At 33.3% G+C, this 23,832-nt stretch overlaps 4 protein-coding genes across 7 annotated transcripts; 2 read left to right on the top strand and 2 right to left on the bottom strand.

Moving 5' to 3' along the window:
- Positions 1–6,251: 6,251 nt before the first annotated feature.
- LOC103827816 (regulatory protein NPR3) lies at positions 6,252–8,867 on the top strand. Of its 2 annotated transcripts, XM_033272360.1 has the most exons (5): positions 6,268–6,766; positions 6,880–7,189; positions 7,282–8,017; positions 8,095–8,295; positions 8,365–8,867. In XM_033272360.1, exons 1-5 carry the CDS (start codon positions 6,711–6,713, stop codon positions 8,640–8,642), a joined length of 1,581 nt encoding a protein of 526 aa, XP_033128251.1. In that variant the 5' UTR covers positions 6,268–6,710; the 3' UTR covers positions 8,643–8,867. The 2 variants fall into 2 exon arrangements, with proteins under 2 accessions (XP_009101624.2, XP_033128251.1); XM_009103376.3 differs by having other exon boundaries at positions 6,252–7,189; positions 8,365–8,642.
- A 30-nt stretch (positions 8,868–8,897) lies between these two features.
- LOC103827817 (transcription termination factor MTEF18, mitochondrial) lies at positions 8,898–11,872 on the bottom strand. Of its 2 annotated transcripts, none has more exons than XM_009103377.3 (2): positions 11,272–11,872; positions 8,898–11,200 (listed from the first exon to the last, which is right to left on the bottom strand). In XM_009103377.3, the coding sequence occupies exons 1-2, from the start codon at positions 11,272–11,274 to the stop codon at positions 9,461–9,463; spliced, it is 1,743 nt and encodes a 580-aa protein (XP_009101625.1). In that variant the 5' UTR covers positions 11,275–11,872; the 3' UTR covers positions 8,898–9,460. The 2 variants fall into 2 exon arrangements, with proteins under 2 accessions (XP_009101625.1, XP_009101626.1); XM_009103378.3 differs by having other exon boundaries at positions 8,898–11,194.
- A 247-nt stretch (positions 11,873–12,119) lies between these two features.
- On the top strand, positions 12,120–14,077 carry LOC103827815 (ras-related protein RABF2a). Its single transcript, XM_009103375.2, has 7 exons — positions 12,120–12,391; positions 12,791–12,868; positions 12,937–13,104; positions 13,198–13,246; positions 13,337–13,410; positions 13,557–13,650; positions 13,738–14,077. The coding sequence occupies exons 1-7, from the start codon at positions 12,353–12,355 to the stop codon at positions 13,836–13,838; spliced, it is 603 nt and encodes a 200-aa protein (XP_009101623.1). The 5' UTR covers positions 12,120–12,352; the 3' UTR covers positions 13,839–14,077.
- Positions 14,078–14,156: 79 nt separating this feature from the next.
- LOC103827814 (DNA-directed RNA polymerase III subunit 2) lies at positions 14,157–23,827 on the bottom strand. Of its 2 annotated transcripts, none has more exons than XM_009103372.3 (39): positions 23,668–23,827; positions 23,387–23,445; positions 23,210–23,306; positions 22,994–23,115; positions 22,762–22,854; positions 22,601–22,673; positions 22,424–22,514; positions 22,294–22,346; positions 21,933–21,997; positions 21,675–21,780; positions 21,481–21,591; positions 21,304–21,363; positions 20,921–20,953; positions 20,726–20,776; positions 20,557–20,655; positions 20,182–20,241; positions 20,001–20,093; positions 19,558–19,668; positions 19,359–19,469; positions 19,148–19,264; positions 18,866–18,982; positions 18,704–18,784; positions 18,254–18,358; positions 18,082–18,162; positions 17,852–17,989; positions 17,728–17,772; positions 17,419–17,496; positions 17,210–17,349; positions 17,027–17,117; positions 16,533–16,651; positions 16,316–16,451; positions 16,107–16,237; positions 15,752–15,877; positions 15,616–15,671; positions 15,333–15,403; positions 15,156–15,240; positions 14,885–14,988; positions 14,679–14,807; positions 14,157–14,418 (listed from the first exon to the last, which is right to left on the bottom strand). In XM_009103372.3, exons 2-39 carry the CDS (start codon positions 23,410–23,412, stop codon positions 14,368–14,370), a joined length of 3,456 nt encoding a protein of 1,151 aa, XP_009101620.2. In that variant the 5' UTR covers positions 23,413–23,445; positions 23,668–23,827; the 3' UTR covers positions 14,157–14,367. The 2 variants fall into 2 exon arrangements, with proteins under 2 accessions (XP_009101620.2, XP_009101622.2); XM_009103374.3 differs by having other exon boundaries at positions 23,730–23,827.
- Between the last annotated feature and the right edge of the window lie 5 nt (positions 23,828–23,832).

The following is a 23,832-nucleotide window of genomic DNA, read 5'->3' as shown; positions in this document are numbered from 1 at the left end:
GATTAATCTATATATATAAATTATGTATATTTAAAAAAAATTAAGATATTATATATTGAGTAACTGAATAAAAGCTGAATTTCTTATCTTGAAAATCAAATATTTATATTTTTGTCTTCATGTTGTACTCATATTTATAACTCAGTATGTTTTTTAAAAAACTTAGTTTTAAGTAATAAACGAATTTAATAAATTAAATTCATCCCCTATATGTTCTGTAAACTATATTTGAAAACTCTCTAAAATTATATTTTAAGCATAATATTACTATTATTTAATTTAAGTTATTTTAAGCATAATATATGCTAAACCAACTTAAATTATATTTACAATAGGACCATCCTAAACCGGTTAATAAACCAAAAACAATACTAAACCAACATGAACCAATACCTGATTCAGCGAGGAAGGAAGTGTTTCGGGATAAACGCTTGAATGATTATTAACTGTAATGGTTTGATCATGAAAGAGCTAGTACGAATATTAACAATAAAATTATGGATTAGATTAATTTAAATTTGTAAGAATACCTTTGAGTCTATGAAAAGCAATTCAATTCCCATGAATAAGTTTGGTTTTTGAAAGTTGCGGGTTTCCCAACAATGAATCCACCTAACAAAAAGTTTGTTGTTATAAAAAATCTCTTTCAAGGTCATTAAAGGTTTTTGGGACGGCAAGAGTTGATGGTAGAACCATTTTTTTGCTCGAGTGCTTTGAAGTTTTCCTTGATAGTGTGAGGTTGATGGAATAATGAGTTTTTTTTAAAATGTTTATTTCCATTTCTTATATTTTTTATTTACGTAATATAATATATATTTTTATTTTAAAATAGATATTTAAATCTTAATGTACTTTTTCCTTTTTTAAATTGTGTATTTACTTTTATCATATATTTTACATTTTAAGATAGATGTTTAATGCTTAATGAACTTTTTCCCTTTTTTAAAAAAATTGTGTATTTACTTATTATTATAGATATAATTCATATATTATATATTTATATTATTTAATTATTATTTATTTTCCTGTATATGTATTTCCATTTCTTGTACTTTTTATTTACTTAATATCTCTATTTTACATTTTCAGATAGATGTTTAAATCTTAATGTAGGTTTTCCCTTTTTTTTTAAATTGTATATTTCCATTTGTTATACTTTCTATTTACGTAATATCTATATTTTAAATTTTAAGATATATTTTTAAATCTTAATGTAATTTTCCATTTTTTAAATTGGGTATTTTCTTATATTATATATTTACTTATTATTTATTTTTCTTTATATTGTGTATTTCTATTTCTTATACTTTCTATTTACTAATAATTTTATAATTTAAGATAGATTTACATTTTAAGATAGATGTTTAAATACTAATATACTTTTTCCATTTTTTAAATTGTGTATTTCCTTTTCTTATACTTTCTATTTGCGTAATATCTATATTTTATATTTGAAGATAGATGTTTAAATCTTAATATACTTTTCCATTGTTTTTAAGTTGTGTATTTTTTTTTCTTATACTTTCTATTTACTTAATATCTATATTTTACATTTTAAGATTGATGTTTAATATTTAATGTACTCTTTCCATTTTTTAAAAATTGTGCATGTACTTATTATTGTATATATAATTCGTATATTTATATATTTATAATATTTACTTATTATTTATTTTTCTATATATTGAGTATTTCTCTTTCTTATACTTTATATTTAGTTAATATCTATATTTTATATTTTAAGATAGATGTTTAAATTTTAATGTATTTTTACATTTTTAATGTAAAACGGCAATGTTTAATAGAAGAAGTTGGACAAATAGTCAAATAGTTATATTTATGTTTTTTTTTTTTTTTTATAAAATGGTAATGTTACATTATGGAGATAAGCCGCTTTTTTTTTAGTGAAAAATGGAAATCTTACATATGTTTAATGTAGTTTTTCTATTTTTTTATGTTGTACGTTTACATATTATTGTTATTTTTAAATGTAAAATGGTAATATTACATATGTTTAATGTAGTATTTTCATTTTTTTTATGTTGTATGTTTATATATTATTTATTATTTTCGAAATTATATATAATGTTTTTTTACAAATAGTAATTTTACATTATGGAGATAAACCGTCTTTTTTAGTGAAAACTGGTAATCTACATATGTTAATGTAGTTTTTCTATTTTTTATGTTTGTTATGTTTACATATTATTATTTTTTTTAAATTAAAATGTAAATGGTAATCTTACATCGTATGTTTATGTAGTATTTCCATTTTTTATGTTGTATGTTTACAGTATATTTATTATTTTTGAAATTATATATAATGTTTTTATATTTTTTTATAAAATGGTAATGTTACATTATCGAGAAATAAGCCGTCTTTTTTTCAAGTGAAAATGGTAATATTTACATATGTTTAATGTAGTTTTTATTTTTTCGCTTATGTTTACTAATATTTATTATCAAATTTATTTAATAAATTTGCGAAAATTAGTAATATTAAAGTGTAAAACTATATTTTATGCCACATGTCATCTTTCGGGAGATGTTTTTTTTGCTGATGTGGCGACCTCTATGGAGCCTCAAAAGGTCATTTTATTAGCACTAGGGATTAACCCGGGCTACGCCAAGATTTTTATTTTTTTCTAATTTAAGTTGTTAAATTATTTATATTTAGGTTATGATATATATTTATATAAATGTTAAGATGCATGTCATAATTAAAATTTATTTTTAAATTTTAACACGTTAAAGTAACATATTTTTTACTGTTAAATATTTTTGTAATTTTGTTGGCTATCTAGTTATCATATTTAGCAAAAACTATTTGTTGAGTATTTGAATAAATGTTTTAGATATTTAATTAAACTGTAGAGTATTTTCGGTTCGACCATATGCCTCAACAATCTATTGATCCGTAAAAAGATGGACGATCTCTCTTGGCCAGGTAAGTAAAATTTTAGCAAAAATATCTTTGATTTTCAAATATTAAGTATATAACTTTTTTTTGAATATGTTTTTTAATGTATTTTTTAATTAATTTATTGTATTATTAATGTTTATGTAAATATTTTTGTGATGTTTGAATTTGTGTTGTTCGTATACTTAACCTAGATGATATTGATGTTTAGTTTAACAATTTATTGTTTTCTGGAAATAGAAAATAATGATATATCAAAAAGTATCTAATACTTGTTAAATGATAGTATAATGTAAATTACATCCATTATTTGAAAATAAACCATTTGTTGTTTTTATTTTTTTAAATCAGAAATTATTTTTATTTAAAAACATTATTCATATAATAATATATTAGTTTAATTTTGGAAGATTAATTTATATAATAAAAATGTATAGTTAAAAAAAAATTTAAAATTTTATATATTGAGTAACTGAATAAAAGCTGAATTTCTTATCTTGAAAATCACATATTTATAATTTTGTCTTCATGTTGTACTCATATTTATAACTCAGTATGTTTTTAAAAAACTTAGTTTTAAGTAATAAACGAATTTAATAAATTAAATTCATCACCTATAATGTTATGTAAACTATATTTGAAAACTCTGTAAAATTATATTTTAAGCATAATATTACTATTATTTAATTTAAGTTATTTTAAGCATAATATATGCTAAACCAACTTAAATTATATTTACAATAGGACCATCCTAAACTGGTTAATAAACCAAAAATAATACTAAACCAACATGAACCAATACCTGATTTGGCGAGGAAGGAAGTGTTTCGGGATAAACGCTTGAATGATTATTAACTGTAATGGTTTGATCATGAAAGAGTTAGTACGAATATTAACAATAAAATTATGGATTTGATTAATTTAAATTTGTAAGAATACCTTTGAGTCTATGAAAAGCAATTCAATTCCCATGAATAAGTTTGGTTTTTGAAAGTTGCGGGTTTCCCAACAATGAATCCACCTAACAAAAAGTTCGTTGTTATAAAAAATCTCTTTCAAGGTCATTAAAGGTTTTTGGGACGGCAAGAGTTGATGGTGAAACCATTTTTTTGCTCGAGTGCTTTGAAATTTTCCTTGATAGTGTGAGGTTGATGTTGATGGAATAATGAGTTTTTATAGGGACTTTCTTGATGTAAAACTATACATTTTTATTTTTTTTTGTTAAATGTGGTATTTCCATTTTTATATAATTTACTACCATTTTAAGATAGTTGTACATTTTAAGATCTATGTTTAAATCTTAATGTACTTTTTCCATTTTTTAAAATGTTTATTTCCATTTCTTATATTTTTTATTTACGTAATATCTATATTTTATATTTTAAAATAGATATTTAAATCTTAATGTACTTTTTCCATTTTTTTTTTAATTGTGTATTTACTTTTATCATATATTTTTATTTTAAGATAGATGTTTAATGCTTAATGAACTTTTCCATTTTTTAAAAAATTGTGTATTTACTTATTATTATATATATAATTCATATATTATATATTTATATTATTTACTTATTATTTATTTTCCTGTATATGTATTTCCATTTCTTGTACTTTTTATTTACTTAATATCTCTATTTTACATTTTAAGATAGATGTTTAAATCTTAATGTACGTTTTCCTTTTTTTTTTTAAATTGTATATTTTCATTTGTTATACTTTCTATTTACGTAATATCTATATTTTAAATTTTAAGATATATTTTTAAATCTTAATGTAATTTTCCATTTTTTAAATTGGGTATTTTCTTATAATATATATTTACTTATTATTTATTTTTCTTTATATTGTGTATTTCTATTTCTTATACTTTTTATTTACTAATAATTTTATAATTTAAGATAGATTTACATTTTAAGATAGATGTTTAAATACTAATGTACTTTTTCCATTTTTTAAATTGTGTATTTCCTTTTCTTATACTTTCTATTTGCGTAATATCCATATTTTATATTTTAAGATAGATGTTTAAATCTTAATATACTTTTTTATTGTTTTTAAGTTGTGTATTTCTTTTTCTTATACTTTTTATTTACTTAATATCTATATTTTACATTTTAAGATAGATGTTTAATATTTAATGTACTCTTTCCATTTTTTAAAAATTGTGCATGTACTTATTATTGTATATATAATTCGTATATTTATATATTTATATTATTTACTTATTATTTATTTTTATATATATTTAAAATTGGAGATAAACCGTCTTTTTTTAGTGAAAAATGGTAATCTTACATATGTTTAATGTAGTTTTTCTATTTTTTATGTTGTATGTTTACATATTATTTTTTTAAAAATTAAAAATGTAAAATGGTAATCTTACATATGTTTAATGTAATATTTCCATTTTTTATGTTGTATGTTTACATATATTTATTATTTTTGAAATTATATATAATGTTTTTTGTTTTTTTATAAAATGGTAATGTTACATTATGGAGATAAGCCGTCTTTTTTTCAAGTGAAAAATGGTAATCTTACATATGTTTAATGTAGTTTTTCTATTTTTATGCTGTATGTTTACATATTATTTATAATTTACGAAAATTAGTAATATTAAAGTATAAAACTATCTTTTATGCTACGTGTCATATTTTGGGAGAAGTTTTTTTTGCTGATGTGGACGCTCTATGGAGCCTCAAAAGGTCCCTTTTAAATTGGAGATAAACCGTCTTTTTTTAGTGAAAAATGGTAATCTTACATATGTTTAATGTAGTTTTTCTATTTTTTATGTTGTATGTTTACATATTATTTTTTTAAAAATTAAAAATGTAAAATGGTAATCTTACATATGTTTAATGTAATATTTCCATTTTTTATGTTGTATGTTTACATATATTTATTATTTTTGAAATTATATATAATGTTTTTTGTTTTTTTTATAAAATGGTAATGTTACATTATGGAGATAAGCCGTCTTTTTTTCAAGTGAAAAATGGTAATCTTACATATGTTTAATGTAGTTTTTCTATTTTTATGCTGTATGTTTACATATTATTTATAATTTACGAAAATTAGTAATATTAAAGTATAAAACTATCTTTTATGCTACGTGTCATATTTTGGGAGAAGTTTTTTTTGCTGATGTGGACGCTCTATGGAGCCTCAAAAGGTCCCTTTTATTAGTAAGGATTTCCGACCATTTTTTCAATCCAAGCTTACGTCATCATTGATTTATTTGGAATTACTAAATATTTTTCTTTTATAATTGTTTCCCTCAGCTGTCTCTTTCTTACACCGTCACTTCACCTGTTTGTGTCCTCTTTCTTCTCAAACTCTTATATATCCTTTTAAATAATATCCCTTTCAATCTTGACTTTTCCTCAACCTCTCTCTTTCTTCCCTTTTTTTTCTTGATAAATAGATTCCAATTTGGTTCTTTCCTCCCTCCATTTGCCTTCTCTTTGATCTCTTAATCTTGCGGTCGTGATGCAGATCACAAAGCCATGGTTTTGATTCTTCAATAGATCTATTCTCCATCGTTGTTCAGATTCTTTTTCTTCCTCAAATTCCAAAGTTGTCTTTTTTCTTCCTGGGTTTGATTTGTTTTCCTTATTTGAAATGTAAAGTTAGGGCCTTTGAATCTGTTTATGACTTTGAAAAATCTTGATCTCCATGGATCAAAGTTAGGAGCTTTTTGAGTTAAAGTTTCTGCAAAAAGAACAAAAAAAAATGGCTACTTTAACTGAGCCATCATCATCCTTAAGCTTCACGTCTTCTCATTTCTCTAATGTCTCTGTTGGGTCTAACCATTTCTCACCAAGCTCAGCTTCTAACCTCGAAGTTGTTAGTCTAAGCAAACTCAGCTCCAATCTTGAGCAGCTTTTAAGTAGTAACCCTGATTGTGATTACACAGATGCAGAGATCATTGTTGATGGTGTCCCTGTTGGTGTTCACAGATGCATTTTATCTGCAAGAAGCAAGTTCTTCCAGGAGCTGTTCAAGAAAGATAAGAAAAGTTGCAAGATTGAGAAACCAAAGTACCATTTGAAAGAGGTGTTGCCTTATGGAGCTGTTGGGCATGAAGCTTTTGTTTATTTCCTTAGTTATATCTACACTGGGAGGTTAAAGCCATTCCCTTTGGAGGTTTCCACTTGTGTTGATTCTGTTTGTGCTCATGATTCTTGTCGACCTGCTATTGATTTCGTCGTTGAGTTGATGTATGCTGCATCTATTCTCCAAGTGCCTGAGCTTGTTTCGTCTTTTCTGGTGTGTAAAAAATGCTTTCTTCTTTGTCTTCTTGATTCAGTGATTGTTTCATTTCAACAGTTTCTGCTTTTTTCATGTTGTGTGTGTTGCAGCGGCGGCTTTGTAACTTTGTGGAGAAGTCACTTGTTGAGAATGTTCTTCCCATTCTTTTGGTAGCTTTCAACTGTAAGCTGACTCAGCTTCTTGATCAATGTATTGAGAGAGTGGCTAGGTCAGATCTCTACAGGTTCTGTATTGAAAAGGAGGTTCCTCTAGAAGTAGCAGAGAAGATCAAACAGATTCGTCTCAAGTCTCCACAAGAAGAAGAAGAAAACAGTCCCAAGGTTTCGGATAAAATCCTCAAGGCGTTGGATTCAGATGACGTTGAGCTTGTGAAGTTGCTTTTGACTGAGTCAGATATCACTCTAGATGAAGCCAATGGTCTTCATTACTCAGTGGTGTATAGTGATCCCAAAGTTGTTGCCGAGATTCTTACTCTTGATATGGGTGATGTCAACCACAGAAACTCACGTGGCTACACGGTTCTTCATCTCGCAGCCATGCGCAAAGAGCCGTCCATCATCATATCTCTTCTCAAGAGAGGTGCCAATGCGTCTGGCTTCACGTGTGATGGACGCAGTGCGGTTAATATATGTAGAAGATTGACAACTCCAAAGGATTATCATACGAAAACAGCTGCGAAAGGGAGGGAAGCTAGTAAAGCACGGTTATGTATAGATCTCTTGGAAAGAGAAGTAAGGAGGAACCCTATGGTTGTTGATTCACCAATGTGTTCCCTTTCTATGCCTGAAGATCTCCAAATGAGACTGTTATACTTAGAAAAGAGAGGTAATGGACTGATAATTAGTGAATTCTTATTGATAATTTATGACATATTTGTTAATGCATCAAATTTGATTTTGCAGTGGGGCTTGCTCAGTTGTTCTTTCCAACAGAAGCTAAAGTGGCTATGGACATTGCTAATGTAGAAGGTACAAGCGAGTTCACTGGTCTTCCACCACCTTCAAATGGGTTAACTGGAAACTTGAGTCAGGTTGATTTAAATGAAACTCCTCATATGCAAACCAAAAGACTTCTTACTCGTATGGAGGCTCTAATGAAAACAGGTAAGACAATCTTCACTCTTCTTTTGTTCTTTTCTCTTGGCTGACTTCATTACTCGTTTCACAATGCAGTTGAGACCGGTCGTAGGTACTTTCCATATGGATCTGGAGTTCTAGATAAGTACATGGAGGAGTACATAGACGACGACATTCTAGATGATCTACAGATTGAGAAGGGATCTCCACAGGAGAGAAGATTGAAAAGAATGAGATATAGAGAGCTTAAGGATGATGTCCAAAAGGCGTATAGCAAAGACAAAGAGTCTAAGATTGCACGGTCTTGTCTTTCTGCCTCTTCCTCGCCTTCTTCTTCGTCTTCTTTAAGAGATGGACTGAAGAACTCAACATGAAACTGTAGTATAAGTTCAATGTGGTTTGATATCTTTGCTGAAAAAGTTTTTTTTTTTTGTTTTGGGTGTTGTTTAGATACTTTAGGTTCAGTTTAAATAAAAGAGGGATGGGTAGTTAGTCTTACAACAGTAAAATTACTTACTAACCCAAAACATTCTAACTACATGCAAGTATGCAACCTTTTAAATTTTAATATTTTGGTATATACTTTCAGTTTCAGACTATACAAGAGAGACTCTTCAGATACCTGAAACTAAATCAAAACAAGGAATACCATAAAACATAGATGAGAGACATGATCACATGTCATAGCTATCTTTACATAGTTGGAAGATATGGACTAATGGAGGACAATAATAGAGTACAAAACCAAATTGTCTAAATAACCTGCAATAATGCATCCTGGACAAGAACTGTGGCAGGTATGTCCCAGTAAATAGTTATTAGCTGGTTGCTTTGGTCTACATCAATATTTGGTCTCTTTCAACAAAGAAAGCGTTTCAAGTTGGCATCATGATGTGTGCCTTTCCTCCTCTCAGTAGCCACAGAAGAAATGGTATCAACAGAGCACAGGCCAATAGGTTGATAACAATTTGTTGAGCTTTTCAGTCCAGGCGAAGAACCACTTCATTGAGTTTAGTAGTGCATCAACATTAGCTATCCAGGAGGATCTCTGTTCTTTCCGCTTTCAACCAAGTCTTTCCTTGTTCCATTTGTGGGCATTTATATCACTATACTGATGAACAAACGCTTCAGTCAAACTCAAAGGCGATAATACTTCAAGATGCGTCAACATATATTCTCTCTAACCCTCTCTTCAGGTAGATGATTTCTTTATACTTTCCCAAGTAGCTGGACCTTCAGGGTGGGAATTAACAAAGTATGACAAAAACCTTGTATTAGAAATACCCACAATGGTGCCTAGTGTCAGCCTCGGCACCACTGCATCTCGTTCCCTCAGCCAAATATACATTGAGAATCTCTGATTTATTCTCTCTATACTATAACACAAATACGTAGGTGACTCTACAAGAGATTCCACTGGATAACCTAAATAATCTTTTAGAAGGTTGATCTTCTTCTCAATGACATCTTTAGGTCTGCTGAGTATATGAGGAGCCCTCTTAACAACCTTTGTAACCACATTATAATCCAAACCAGCTTTCACAAGGCAATCAAATCTCTCTTGTAGCTCATCTCCCCTCCCTTGGAACTTCTTCAGGGCACTCACCATCTCATCGGAGTTCTCTACATATCCTATCTTCAACAAGAAGGCTCTCTTCTCAGCGTTCCTAAAATCTAAAGAATCAAGTTCGATCCTTCTGTTTGTTGTTTTAGAAGCTAAACTGAACAGTTTCAAAGGCTCTTCCTTAATGATCCGATGTAACTCTTCTCTTCCGATCTTCAGTTTACTGCAAACAGCCTTTGGTCCTAGCAGAGAAGATGAACAGATAAGCTTCATGTGTTGCTGTAAAATACTAACGATAAACTCCTTTTCCATTCTGATACGCATCATGTACTTCAAAGCCGCCAAAATGCTTTTTGCAGACTTCTCCAGCAACATCTCTGGGTGGTCTCTCACTAACTTATCGATTTCATTCATCTGAAGTCCCACTTTAAGCAGCTTATCAAACATAACATAAGCTTTCTTCCCAGAAGTTTCACCCACCAAATCTGGATATGTTTTCAAAAGACCACTCAGCTTCTCCTCTTTGAACCCCATCTTCTCAAGAAGCTCCAGCGTCTCAAGAACACTCCCCCAGTTATATGTTTTTCTATCAGACAAATACTTCCCAAGCCAATCACATGCCATGTCTAAACCCTTTAACTTACCAACCACAGCAACAAACTCACTATCAATACCACCGACCAGAAGCGACGGGCAATAAGTTACAAGCTTAATGACTATAGGCTTCCCAAGACCCAATCTCTCATAAGCTTCAAGTTTCGACAACAAAACCCCATTCTCGTATCCGAAAATCTCTCTAGCTTCTTTATACACACAACCAATCTTGCTACGAGGAATCCCATAGTTGCAAAGAACATGGAAATTCTCAAAGAGGACACTGTCATCACTCAAAAGCACAAGGTCCCGTTGGAGAAACCGAGAGATCTCAGAAGGACGCAGACCAAGACTCTCGAAAAAGGGTTCAAACTCGTTGATGGGATTGTACCTAAGAAACTTAGTCAAAGACTGAGATATATCCTCTTTCCTAGTATCGACCTTGGACAACAAAGAGGAGATGAACCGAGGGGAGTTGTGACTTATATGCTCTGCATCAACAAAGCTGAGAGTTCTAGTGTGATGCAAGTAATCAAAGAGAGCCTTTTGAGCTTCGTTCTTCATAGCTCGCGAAACACGGTTCCCGAAAACGCGTGTGGGTGACTGAGACCAGTGTCTTAAAGAAGACTCATCACCCCCGCAGACAAATCTACCACTTTGGAAACATCTAACGGTAGAAAGTTTGGATTTTGAAACATGGGTTCGATGAGCAATGGAGGAGAGAGCAACGCCGATGTGAAACTGAGCTCTGAAACGCATCATTGCAACCTGAGACTAGGGTGGAAGATTCATTAAAAAAAATGGTTTTTTTTTCTTAGCAATTCATCGAAAGAATTGAAATTTACCATTACGCGATTGAATCATCCATCTTCACCTGATTCGTCGCTCAAAATCTCTCTCTCTCACACACACTTTGCTAAAACCTCTGTTAGGGCGACCACGACACCAAGAGATGTAAATTGCTAATTGGTCCTTGAACTGTCATTTTCTTACTAATATGACCGACCAGGCGACCAACTGTTGTTTTGTTCCCCCTCAAATTAATAATGGTGTAAATTAACATCAAATATTAACGTTTGGCTTTTAGAAATAAAAAAATAGAGAAATAATTTGTATAAAAAACTTTTGTAGCTAATGTTGTACAACCCCATTTGTCAAAATGTACATTTTTTGACAACAAGGAAGTTTAATGCGTTTTGAAGTGTATATCTTCCAAGTACGGGGTATCATAACATGTAAAAAACAGGCAGTCTCCTCTTTGCAATACGAAACTACAAACTTTTTAATAAAAAAAATCTATAGTTTAGTACTTCTTCGTTAACCTCTATTTGTTAAGGGTGTTGTCTGGAATTAAAGATAAATATACGGATCTTTCCGTAATTTCATACTTGTTGTGTCGTATAATTAGGAGTGGACAAAAAAACCGAACCAAGCCGAGTCAAACAAACCAACCGATCGAAACCGATTCAAACCAAACCAAAGTCTATTTTAAACAATTCGGTTGAAGATTTCTCCAATCTGAATGGTTCGAACCGAACCGAACCGAAAAACCGATATGTTTTTGTAATTATTTAAACTAAAAATGTTAGTAATGCCATTATACTAAAACTGAACCGAACTAAATCAAACTAATTATAATTTATTTCAGTTAGAAAAGATAGAAAAATACTAGAACTGAACTAATCGAACCCGAACCGAACCGAGAAAAAATAACCGAAGTGCGTATTCACAAGCAGTATAATATTTGTTCCTTTGATTTCTCTCTCTCTCTCTCTCTGCTGCTTTTTGCTATCGTCGTCAAGAGCTAGAGAGAGAGAGAAAGAGGAATCGGTTGTTTGTTGTGGAAGCTGCTTAGCTCTCTCTTCTCCGTCTTTCGATTGTCAACGCGTTTATCTATCTCAACTGCGATCTCGTTGATCAACAATCATGGCCACCGCTGGAAACAAGAACATCAACGCCAAACTGGTTAGTGTGCTGATTCTCTTATTAAGCTATAGATTCTGTCTGTGTACACTCGGATCGTGAATTCTCTGGAGAATTTTGATTGGATCGTTGATTTCCGATTTGGGAAGTTGAGCTTCTTCCGATCTCATAGTTTCGTAGATTGCATGTTTTATCAGTAGAAAGCTAGGGTTTGGAGTAAAGGTTGTATCTTTTCATAGATTATCAGATCTCAAATGGCAGATTGCGTTTAGCTTCTTTGTTTGTATCTCTACTTGGAATGATCTTAGTAGGTTTGATTGTTAACAATTTATCATCTAAGATCATCGCTTTAACTAAGTTATCTCTCTCTATGTTAGCTTCTGCAGCAGAAGATAGTTTCTGTATCATTCCTTTATTTTTTTCTGTTTTGGAGTTCTTCAGGTATTGCTTGGGGATGTTGGAGCTGGAAAATCAAGTCTTGTGCTTCGGTTCGTCAAAGATCAGTTTGTTGAGTTCCAGGTTGGTGCCATTAGTTTTTTTTATTTCCTAGAGATTCTTGAGGAGGTTTTGATACTTGTTGTGAACAGGAATCAACGATAGGTGCAGCTTTCTTCTCTCAAACATTGGCTGTGAATGATGCAACTGTCAAGTTTGAGATTTGGGATACAGCTGGTCAGGAACGTTACCATAGCTTGGCTCCTATGTACTACAGGGGTGCTGCTGCTGCCATTATTGTCTTTGACATTACTAATCAAGTACCCCCATTATTCTCTCTATCCCTTGATGCTAACTTACAGCTGTGGGCCTACTTTAACTCTCTTTTTTTTTTTTGCTATTGTCTGTCACAGGGCTCATTTGAGAGGGCCAAGAAATGGGTTCAGGAACTGCAGGCTCAAGGTTCCGGTCTAGATTCATCATATAGGGTTGCTAGTGAAGCGTATTTGCTATAATGGGGATTTGACTATATATTCTTGTGTGTGTCAATAGGTAATCCTAATATGGTGATGGCTCTTGCTGGTAACAAAGCTGATTTATTAGATGCAAGGAAAGTGTCTCCAGAGGTAAACCAAATCTTCCTCTCCTGGAATTCAAAGTGGATGGAAAAATGCTAACTCACACTTTTGGGACAGAGATTCGAGTGATGGAATTTCTGAATTGTGTTGTTACGTAGTTCATGATAGTTATATTATTTGTCTCTCACCTGCAGGAGGCAGAGACATATGCTCTAGAGAACAGCCTTTTCTTCATGGAAACTTCAGCCAAGACTGCAACAAATGTCAAAGACATATTCTATGAAATCGGTGAGTCTTTCTTACATTCAAGCAACCAATTTCAAAACGAGTATCTTGCTTTTGACTCATTTCCTTTCCACTTTTTTTTTCTTACAGCAAAAAGGCTACCACGTGTACAGCCAACAGAAAACCCAGCAGGAATGGTTCTCCCCAGTGGGCCAGCAGCTACTGCAGTGAGTTCATCATGTTGTGCTTAAGAGACCTCTCTCTTGGTTAGTCACAGTAGCAAGAAACATCGAGACTCTTTATGTGTTTTCTTCTTGTCGCTTTACTTCGCTTTGCATTGTATATCAAGATGTTTCCAACCCTGTGGAAATCTAAAGATACTTGTATTTGAAGAGGTTTGAATCTTATTTGTAATTAGATATCACAACTTACTATGCGTGTGATCGCTTCTATATATTTTGTGCACTAAAATCCTTTTTCATTGCGTTAATATTCTCCAAGGTTATGTTATCTTTGATGAAAATATTCTCTAAGGTTGTGTTATCTTTGATGAAGACAATGTTTTCAGAAACATAGAGAACAAAACCTGTATAATTCTTTTAAGGTTTTCTTTTTCTTGATGAAGACAATGTTTATAATGTTTCAAAAGTTTCAGAAACAGCGACAACAAAACATCTTGACATCCAAAAAGGAGAACAAAATTGCAGAATGTTTAAATTAATATGATCCAACCTCAGAATATCAAAAGCCATCGATACTATTATAAAAGTAAAACCTTCTTCAAGACTCCACGAGTTTCAGACGGGGAACAACATTCATCGACTGGAGTTCCTGTAACCATTGTATAAAGCAGAGAGAAAAAGAGTTATGACAACTGAAACAAGCCAGAAGAAAACTGTAAAGAGTTGAGTGGAGATAGACTAATCAAATACCACACCAGTAAAACTGGAAACACCACTGCTTCTTTACTAATTTCAGTTAGAAATTGCATTTTGATCCAAGTTCAAAATTATCTTATCATTTACGAATGTGGACCAAGTAGAAAGTTTCAGTTTGACAGGCAAAACAAGAAAAAAAAACAGTGTTTTTACCTGGAAGAGGAGCTTGCATGCGTAAGGGAGTTTCATAGTTGCAATGCTATCACCATTCTTACATGTTGAACAAACTGCTTTCTTCAGCTTGTAATCGTAATATCCCAATAAACCGCAAGCTCTACAAACCTGCATTTAAAAATGTTTGTTAGTAGTGTATCACACATATTTATTTTTCATACAATGTTGGAATGAATGATATTTACCTGAACTTCAAAAGGATCACTAGAAAGCATGAGCCGCTCATAGATCAACATGCTCGCTCCATAAGCAATAAGGCAATCTCGTTCCATCTCTCCCACTCGTAAACCTGTGACAGCATTAGAGATGCAATTGAGAAAACAAACAACTCATGGTTAAATCCAGAGTGAAGATACAAAACAGGAAAACTTCAAAACTAATTATTAAATGGAAAATCACCAAAACCTAGTGTAAAGTATCATAATCTATCTTAACCATAGTGGCATATTAACTTACCTCCATTTTTAGATTTCCCTTCAGTTGGCTGTCTTGTCATCATCACACGGGGTCCACTCCCTCGTGCATGCATTTTGTCCAGGACCTATTCAAAACATAAGTACACAAAAGCAGATATAATGTTATTTTTCCGACAAACCAAACTCTCTACGTTTAAATAGGTTAGAGGAACCTCACCATATGTTTCAATTTCTGATAATATATTGGCCCCATGAAGACGTATGTCTGTAATGGCTCACCACTGAGACCTGCGAGACTCTCAAGATCGTCAGGTGTGATGTACAAAGGAAGAATACCTTATATGGCTTTGTAGTAAGAAGTTTGGATCTCATTTGTCTTTGTTCAATTTCAGTGAATCTAAACTACTTTTTTTATTCAAAGAATATAATAACCGACACTAGAATGGGTTTTAACATATTATTGCAATTCTGAAATGTTGTGAAGAATCATAAAGCGGTACCTGAGTATAACAAGTCCTTCCCACAGTAGGAAAAGCCATGCTTCACAAGGGTCTTACTGAAATGATGCAACTTAAAACGACATTAAACAAAAAGTTTCAACAGACAAGAAGAAGCCTCATATATAAGAAACTGTACCTTATTTCCTCAACCTTGTCAGCGTGACCACTTTCTTCTCCAAAAGCACTACCATAATGAAATCTACCTGAAGACACCCCAGCCTTACTCCCAAGGAGCTCTATCATCTTACCTACTGTCATACGACTGTGACAAAAACAACGTTTTTATAAACGCCCCAGTTATAATACAGATCTCAAGTAATCTAAAACTTCAAATGACACTTCAAACTTTTTGAATTAAAGGGATTAACATAAACGTTCCAAGTTGGGTACCAACACAGAAAACGAATTTGTCCCAACTGATAGAACCACTTTACTTGTTTGGTACCATGAAAACTTCTTAATAGTTGGGGCTACGAAGAATATTTTATAACCTTGGAAACCCATGAGGATTCATGATCAAATCAGGGCAAATTCCACGCTCAGAAAATGGAAAATCTTCCTGCTGAAGGATTGTACCACATACACCTTTCTGCCCATGTCTACTGCTGAACTTGTCTCCAAGCTAAACAAGGCACACTCGGTTAACATTGTAGAACATGGCGCCTAAAAAGAAAATAGTACTGAGCATAAAATTTCTCACCTCTGGCCGACGAGTATGCCGGATGATACATTTTATGCATAAATTGCCGTTCTTGTCAGAACAAAGAGCAACTCTATCTACCACTTGCGTTTCCCCTTCAGGACCTTTAAAATACTCTCGGGCCGGACGATATTGACTGAAAGTGCACAACATATTGTCAGTTTGCCTTTAGAGTTATAAGAAACAATCATGATGTGGGGAAAAGTTAGTGGAATACCTATCCGATTGCTGAGATGTAATGTTATTTCTTGTGTCCACAGGGACTTGCTTATTTATATAGACATCATTCGGTCTAATAATTTCTCCTGGAGATGCTATTCCATCATCATCCAGTATCTAAAAGAAAAAATAGTAGTCACCATGAAAACATATCCACCATGTTTTAGCAGATGGAAAGCACGGAATAGGAATGTTATAAGACCATCTTGTACAGTTTACGCCAGTAATGTCATAACTTCTATGCAGTCAAAATTTTCCTAATGAAGTCTCTATTTTGAGAAAGAAAAAAGGGAACAATTTAAAAAAGCAACAATAATATAGTGTTTGCTCCCTCCAATCAGAAATGGGAATATGTATTATGTGCTCAGTGGATTACCTAGGACTATTTCTACATCATCTAAAATATCCACTAAGAATAAGCATTTGCAACGAAACTAATTCTAAAAGCAAAATCTTTGAATTTGACTTGACAAGTCTAGGATATGTCTGTACCTGCATCTTTTCCGCGTCTGGACCTGTTCTTTGTGGCCTGAGTATTCTGTCTACTGCATCGTTACCATACTTCTGGCAAATAGCAACAAATCTGTTTCACAAACGTGAGAAGCAATAATAGTTAGTGTAAGAGACGATATCTCAAAGGAACCGACTTTTGCCTCAAAGAGAAATCCTACATACTTTTTCATAACAATGCAGCGAACAAAACCCCGATCCAAGGAAGCTTTGTTCATCACTATCGCATCCTCAATGTCGTATCCAGTATTACTCATAACAGCAACTGTTGCATTTTGACCTGCTCCAAGTTTATCGTATCCAACCTGTTAACAAGCATACTTTTTGTTAGTACCAAATTATTAATCCATTCCTATTAGAGTAAAGACACTTACCAATTCAATGGTCCTTGTTGTCAACAGAGGTCGCTGTGGATACACCAATAGGTAAAGCAATGAGTCCATCCGGTTTAACTATATACACAGATTGTAAAAGGTAAAGTCAATGCCTGAGAGAAAGCAAGATATAATAGAACATGGTGCAATGGAGAAGACAGAGGCTAGTGATTGGAGTTCACATAACCAACTGATTAAGCAAATCATTATAAAGAACAACAGGCAACAAGTAATCTAATTAAGTCCTCAAAACTGGGAAGCAGTAAGCTTTGCCTCAAAGAATGATATGGAGAGTATAAATGGACTTGCCTGGTTGTAAGCAATATTTCCCATAGCTTGTTTTCCCATAGCACACTGCACGCAATGTAACAGGACTATTAACCCGATGCAAACCAACAGAAATCTCTGCTTCTTATGTCAGAGGCACACAAACCTGATACGTATTTCTAGGTGACTGATTATGGTGAGGGTAGGGGATAAGACCAGCAACAACACCTAAGATGGTGAATGGTTCAATCTCAATGTGAGTTATGTCTTTCATTTTCTTGGGGCTACCTTCGTATAAAGCAATCTAAAAACAAGGAAAGGAACAGTGATGATTTTCGACTGCATATGGTGCAATAGAATATAATACATCTAGAAAAAACGAAGACTGGCACGAACCAATGCATTGTTTTCCTCATTGACATCAAGATACTCGATCAAACCTTCACGAATAAAGTCATCAAAGGTGCGAACACCATCCTTCAAGGAAATACAAATTAGTCAACCGATGTCATTAACTTATACCACTAAGACAAGTATGCATGAATCTGGGAGAGTAAAACACATGTACCTGTAATTCCTTCATGTGGTATTGTTTAACTCTTGATACTCCATTATCGGCTATAACAAGTGGACGACACACCCGCCCACCATCAGAAGCAACGTAAACACAATGCTGATTAAAAAAAATTCTTCGGAGTCAGTCCCAGTTAACATTTGTGTATTCAAGAGAAAAACTTGGCAGAGATTTAGGGAATAATCGTTTCCCTATTATTATTCCCTAAATCTACGAGTTTGTAGTATTCTAAATGAGATCATCACTCGTCAACTGTATTTCTACTCTGAAAATCACTCAGATGAGGCTGCTGAGGACTCAACAAATATATTTATGTAGCTTCCTGAGTCTATTTTAATTCAGAAATCTTAATCTTAATTCCAAGCTTTAACGGACACAAGCTATAACGTGCATTTAAAATACTTGGATTACCAGAAGAAAAAAAATGAAAACTGGAGGAAGTACCTGCTTTTCGTTTATGAACACACTGACGAACTCCCCAATTTTCCCAGCTCTACGCAACCTTCTAAGAGAATTGGCGAAGTACTGAAACAATAGAAGCTAGTGAAGAGGTGCAAAGATGTGTAAAATGCTCAGTGCAGATCCGTGTATTTGTAAAAAAGGTACCTGTGGCCTTCTATGTTTGCCAATTATTAGCCCATTAAATATGACCAAAAATGAGTCTGGAGTATGCAGCTCCTCTGCTGATAGTACTTCCAAATCTGTGACACCCAATTTGTAGCACTGTTTCCGGAAAATCAATTAAAACATAAGGATTCAAAACCAGATGACTAGGCAAAGATAATGAGAAGGGTATAGTGATTCCGGAGGTATCCATCTCAAAGCCATAGAAAAGGGCGATTAACGTGAGTAAATTGACTTAAAGTTGATAAAATAACAACCACATACCATAGCAACCAATGGGCCTTCCTCTATATCCGTTGTGACATGAGTCATTAACGCCAAGTTCTTGACAAGACCACAAGCTTCGCCTTCTGGGGTATCACACGGGCATAGCATGCCCCACTAATAGAGCAAACACAGTGCAAAAGATCAAACTAAATGAAAGTTCAAAGAGAAGGCACTAATTCTCATAGGCTTATAAAGACGGCATCATTACCTGGCTGGGTTGCAAAGATCTAGGCCCACTAACTTTTCTAGACTTCTCGAATTGTGGCGAAATTTTCGTAATAAACCCCATGCTCCCAATAAAAGATAACCTTGTCAAAACCTATATAAAAATATTTCTTTAAGAACATTGTAGCATGAAAGAGGCTGGAGACATACACACAGATGTGTATAAAGAGAGTGAGACTGACCTGTGTCATGCCTTTCCTATGCATTCTGAACCTTTTAATATCGAAGTTTCCCGTTGAAAGGGTTCTCTCTAGTCCAAAAGAAATATTATGATTCTTCTCTCCAGTAAGACACTACAAGCACACCACAAAAGAAAATTGAAGTCGTACGATCAGTTCGTTTCATTAAAGTAAAATCGATTCCATCCATGTTTTCCTAGGCCAAAAGCTACATAGAACAGTAAATACCCTAACTGTAGCAATTCAAGTAGTAGCGGAATACAGAAGGGAGATGTAAGTTGATAAAGCAATTGCCAATCGACATAATAGCACTAACACCTAGCTAACATCAACCCATTATGAGCCTACTCAAAATAGCAATACGTTTTACTTCAGAACTATGACAGAAGACCGTTCATAGCTAAAGCAAGACATGAACTAGCAAGGCAGTATATTTCTACACTTACTTGTGAAAAATCAAAACGGCTTGCCCGGGTCGGTTTTTGAAGGATACCATCTACCTTTTTAATGGCCTCAGTGGTCATTGTTTTGAACAAATCCTGTAGCAACGTTAAGGAGGAAAACCACAGGTAAGGAATAGAGTACACACAAGTAAACACTGCGTATGGTGATAAGTTCCAGTGATACCTCAAAGAGAAGAGATATTAGTTGGCCAGATAACTCCAACCGCTTGTTACCAACATAATCCTACATGAAGACACATTTGAGAACATAGATAAAAGCTCTGTAAATTGTCGGGTTATAATAAGACTTGTCTCCAGATCATCCTTAGTTTATTCTCAGATGATAGACTAACAAGTCAGCCATCATGATCACGTAAGTCTAAAAAATTAGTGACATTTTGTAAGCTATTTCAGCATGTCCCTCCCTATTTTAAACTTGTCCTCTTTAGGTAATCTAACATGTTATATAGCAGTAATCCTAAAAGTAAATAACCAGAATTCAAATATATTCCACATGTACAGAAAAAGAACTTTCGAGATATAAGGGTTATGGTATTACCTTGTCATCCATGGCATCTTTGTTTAACATTGCTTCAATCATTCGCCTCAACATCACCCCAACATAGAAACATTTTTGGCGATAATTGTTGTCACGCACCTTAAGGGGATTTAGCAATCAGTAAGCAAATACTAAAATATTAAGAACCAAAAGAAGTTGAGATACTTACAGGTACGTGTGCAAGGAATAAAGCTCTGAGAATGTATAGAGCTTTGCCATCCTAGCAGATCATGTAAATATACAATGTGAAATTCTTTACTAAGCAAGAAAGCTTTCATATTAAAATTTTATAGGATCAAAGGCATATTTATCCATCTGTCTGAAGTTGAACCAGGAGTTTAATAGCGGAGTAAAGAATAAAAACCTTTTCAGGAGGTCCATACGATGATTTCTTCACCTACAGAAATTAATAAATAAAAGAATATGTCAGTCAATCTTGCCGCAAATTGACAAAAATCAGAAACTACTGTTAAAGGATAGTCTATTCTTTTCTTCAGTGGGTGTTTATTTCTCTCGTTACATCACAAAATGAAATGGATGCAACTAACTACAACCACAAAAAGTCTGTATATATCTTTTCAATACTGATAGAACGAGCTATGGCCCTTTTAAAACACTAGAAAGAGCTCTTTTTGACAGGGCAGTAAATCTATTCTGTTTTCTAGGTAACTTTTTAAGTGGACAATATGTGAATCATTCAACAGGAAATTTTTTGAACAACTCTCTAAGAGGAATAAAATACTGCACCTTTGCCTCAAGATAGTCCAGTGCTTCTTGTCGTGTAGTCACGCCTTCACTAATACACTCCTGAAAATAGATAAGCCTTTCGATGGATAAATATGACGCTTCACAGATCAAGGTTCATCAGAACCACAGGTTGAACAAAATGACATGGAAGAAAAAGCAGGTAGCTATAACACTTGCCTCCATAGAAGGTAGTAGTGACGCGCTAAAACGGGGATCCCTTCCAACCATTTGTACGATCTCTTGGTCACTCTCCATTCCCATAGCTTTGAGGACGATTATAATTGGAATCTACGACAAAATACACGCTCAGAAAATAGTCCAATCCTGGAAGATCTACAATTACAGAGGAGGACGTGATGACGTATCTTCACCTTTTTTACAAATTGATGTAGAAATAAATATATCTTCTCCTTATCCATCTGAATAACCGTTTTGCTTTTCGTCATTTCAGTGCTGCTTGTGACAGATGCATTTATGCTGTGAACAAGCAGTAAAAGAGAGAATCAGCAAACAATGAAACTTGGGTACGTGAATTATGATAAATTTATTTGGCTTGACAGTTAATAATAGTTATGAGGAATGATGCTTGCAAATACAACAAGGACTGAATTAATAAAGAGATCACTTACTTCCCCTTTTTATCACAATCAATAATGATTCTGTTCTTCGAAAGTTGTTCTTGTATCAACAACACCTGAAATGAATAGCAAACACCAACACAATCAATAGAGGCTTCAGGTCACGCGAGAAAAAGAAAGGATTCCAAGGAAATATGGGATGATTTCATTCACATAAAAAATGAACGTCAACTACCAATTAGAACAAAAACAGTGCTGAATGGCCAAATAAACACAAAATCTAGTATGAACTAAAGAGAGATATAAAACACAACAGATATCCAAAAGTCAAAGTGCAGACAAGTAGCCAACATATAGACTCCATAAGATAGTTGTACGAAGATTATGTATACAAAGCATGAAGTAATGTTACCTTCTCGGTTCCTTTGATGACAAAATATCCTCCAGGATCAAGTGGGCACTCACCTGGAATCCAAAACGGAATACAATAAATGTGATGTAACAAAAATAAGCAAGGCTTGAAATAAAGGTGAAATACAAACCCAATCTTGCAAGTTCCTCTTCATCTTTTCCATGTAATACACAGCGGCAACTCCGCAACATAATAGGCATCCTTCCGATAATAACGTTATCCTGAAACAAACATTGTTTTCAGCCTGAGTTGTTGTTGACAAGCAGCAGCATAATGTAGTATAGATACATTTATTTTTCATTTTTACCTTTGCACTTATTGTCGTCTGTCCATGACTTCCATGAACATATTCTATGTCGACAAAGATTGGGGCAGCATATCTGAAATGTAAAAGAAGATGTTACAATACATTTAAAACAGTCAAGAATGTAGCATATTCTCAAATAGCAAATAGAAGAAGGTCATTACGTCATATCAGCTAATCGGCACATGTGTGGATTGAGTTTCTCCGCCATACTAATGCTTAAAATACAGGGTTCACCAACTCTGACATCCTTAAACCTGCACCAAAAAGTTCAGTTTTTTTAACGCGCAATCTTGTGGGATAGAGTCAGAGAAGGACTGAAAAGCCATCAAGTATTCTGCTTTTTCTTTCCATAACAATATTCATAACACAGATAAGACGATAAGAAGGTTAGACCTTAGATAAATCGATGGGTCCAGAGTGGATGTAATACGAGAATTAGCACGAACAATCTTTCTGATCCCGACGTTGATGAAGTAATTGAATGAATCCAGGTGTTGCTTCACAAGTCCTCTCACCTAGAAAAAAAAAAGCCAAAACTCTTTAGGAATGCAGCAGTCACACACCAGGCTCGTATAAACCATAAACGAAAGATTGTTGTGTCCTGTGTACCTTCAAGAACTCGGGAACAAGCTGGAACTTATCAGCTGTAGACTTGATAGGAGCTGAAAGCTTTTGCTTGTCAACGAAATGGTCATCGTTGGTCAAGCTGCAAAGAGTCACATTGGAATAAAATGTATGAACATACAATTTAATAACATAAACGAAGAAAGCACCAAAGCAACGTACTCTAGATCTTCGTGACTGAGTCCCATCACTCTTTAGCTTGCAGTTCAGCTGTCAATTATCTGAAATAATCCATGGAGGAAATATAAATAAAAAGGTAAGGGAGACACCAAGCATAATATGCAAAAGATAGCATAATCAACAAGTTTAAATAGAAGCTTAGACTAAGAGAAGTTCACTGAAATTGAGTTTTTTACAATGGTGACTCAAAGTGATACCAAAGAGAAACAAAGTTGCATTTTTTTTTGGACCAAAGAGAAGATAAGCACCGCCGAAACATACACCTTTTGTTAGAAGAAAAACAAGCAATTGATCTGTGAAAGAGGTGATGGGAAGAGATACTAACAGAGCGTCGGCTTCTTTAAAGAGGTAGAGTCGGAGAAGCGAGAGAGATGAGATGAATAAAACCCTGCGGTGGCTACTTATGCCCAACTTTTTTATTACAGGCC

Source organism: Brassica rapa, chromosome A06, assembly GCF_000309985.2.
Source record: "Brassica rapa cultivar Chiifu-401-42 chromosome A06, CAAS_Brap_v3.01, whole genome shotgun sequence".
NCBI classification, from domain to species: Eukaryota; Viridiplantae; Streptophyta; class Magnoliopsida; order Brassicales; family Brassicaceae; genus Brassica; species Brassica rapa.
This window is presented reverse-complemented; position numbering and strand designations above follow the sequence as displayed.

What these genes read in the sequence shown, in the direction of transcription:
- LOC103827816 (XM_009103376.3), top strand. Translation starts at nt 6,653, where the DNA reads ATGGCTACTTTAACTGAGCCATCATCATCCTTAAGCTTCACGTCTTCT. An exon ending in GTTATACTTAGAAAAGAGAG is followed by an intron (nt 8,018 to 8,094) that starts GTAATGGACTGA and finishes TTGATTTTGCAG; the next exon opens with TGGGGCTTGCTCAGTTGTTC. An exon ending in GGAGGCTCTAATGAAAACAG is followed by an intron (nt 8,296 to 8,364) that starts GTAAGACAATCT and finishes TTCACAATGCAG; the next exon opens with TTGAGACCGGTCGTAGGTAC.
- LOC103827815 (XM_009103375.2), top strand. Translation starts at nt 12,353, where the DNA reads ATGGCCACCGCTGGAAACAAGAACATCAACGCCAAACTG. An exon ending in AGAACATCAACGCCAAACTG is followed by an intron (nt 12,392 to 12,790) that starts GTTAGTGTGCTG and finishes GGAGTTCTTCAG; the next exon opens with GTATTGCTTGGGGATGTTGG. An exon ending in ATCAGTTTGTTGAGTTCCAG is followed by an intron (nt 12,869 to 12,936) that starts GTTGGTGCCATT and finishes TGTTGTGAACAG; the next exon opens with GAATCAACGATAGGTGCAGC.
- LOC103827814 (XM_009103372.3), bottom strand. Translation starts at nt 23,412, where the DNA reads ATGGGACTCAGTCACGAAGATCTAGA. An exon ending in GATCTTTGCAACCCAGCCAG is followed by an intron (nt 19,265 to 19,358) that starts GTAATGATGCCG and finishes TTGCTCTATTAG; the next exon opens with TGGGGCATGCTATGCCCGTG. An exon ending in CGCTGCATTGTTATGAAAAA is followed by an intron (nt 17,118 to 17,209) that starts GTATGTAGGATT and finishes TTTGTGAAACAG; the next exon opens with ATTTGTTGCTATTTGCCAGA.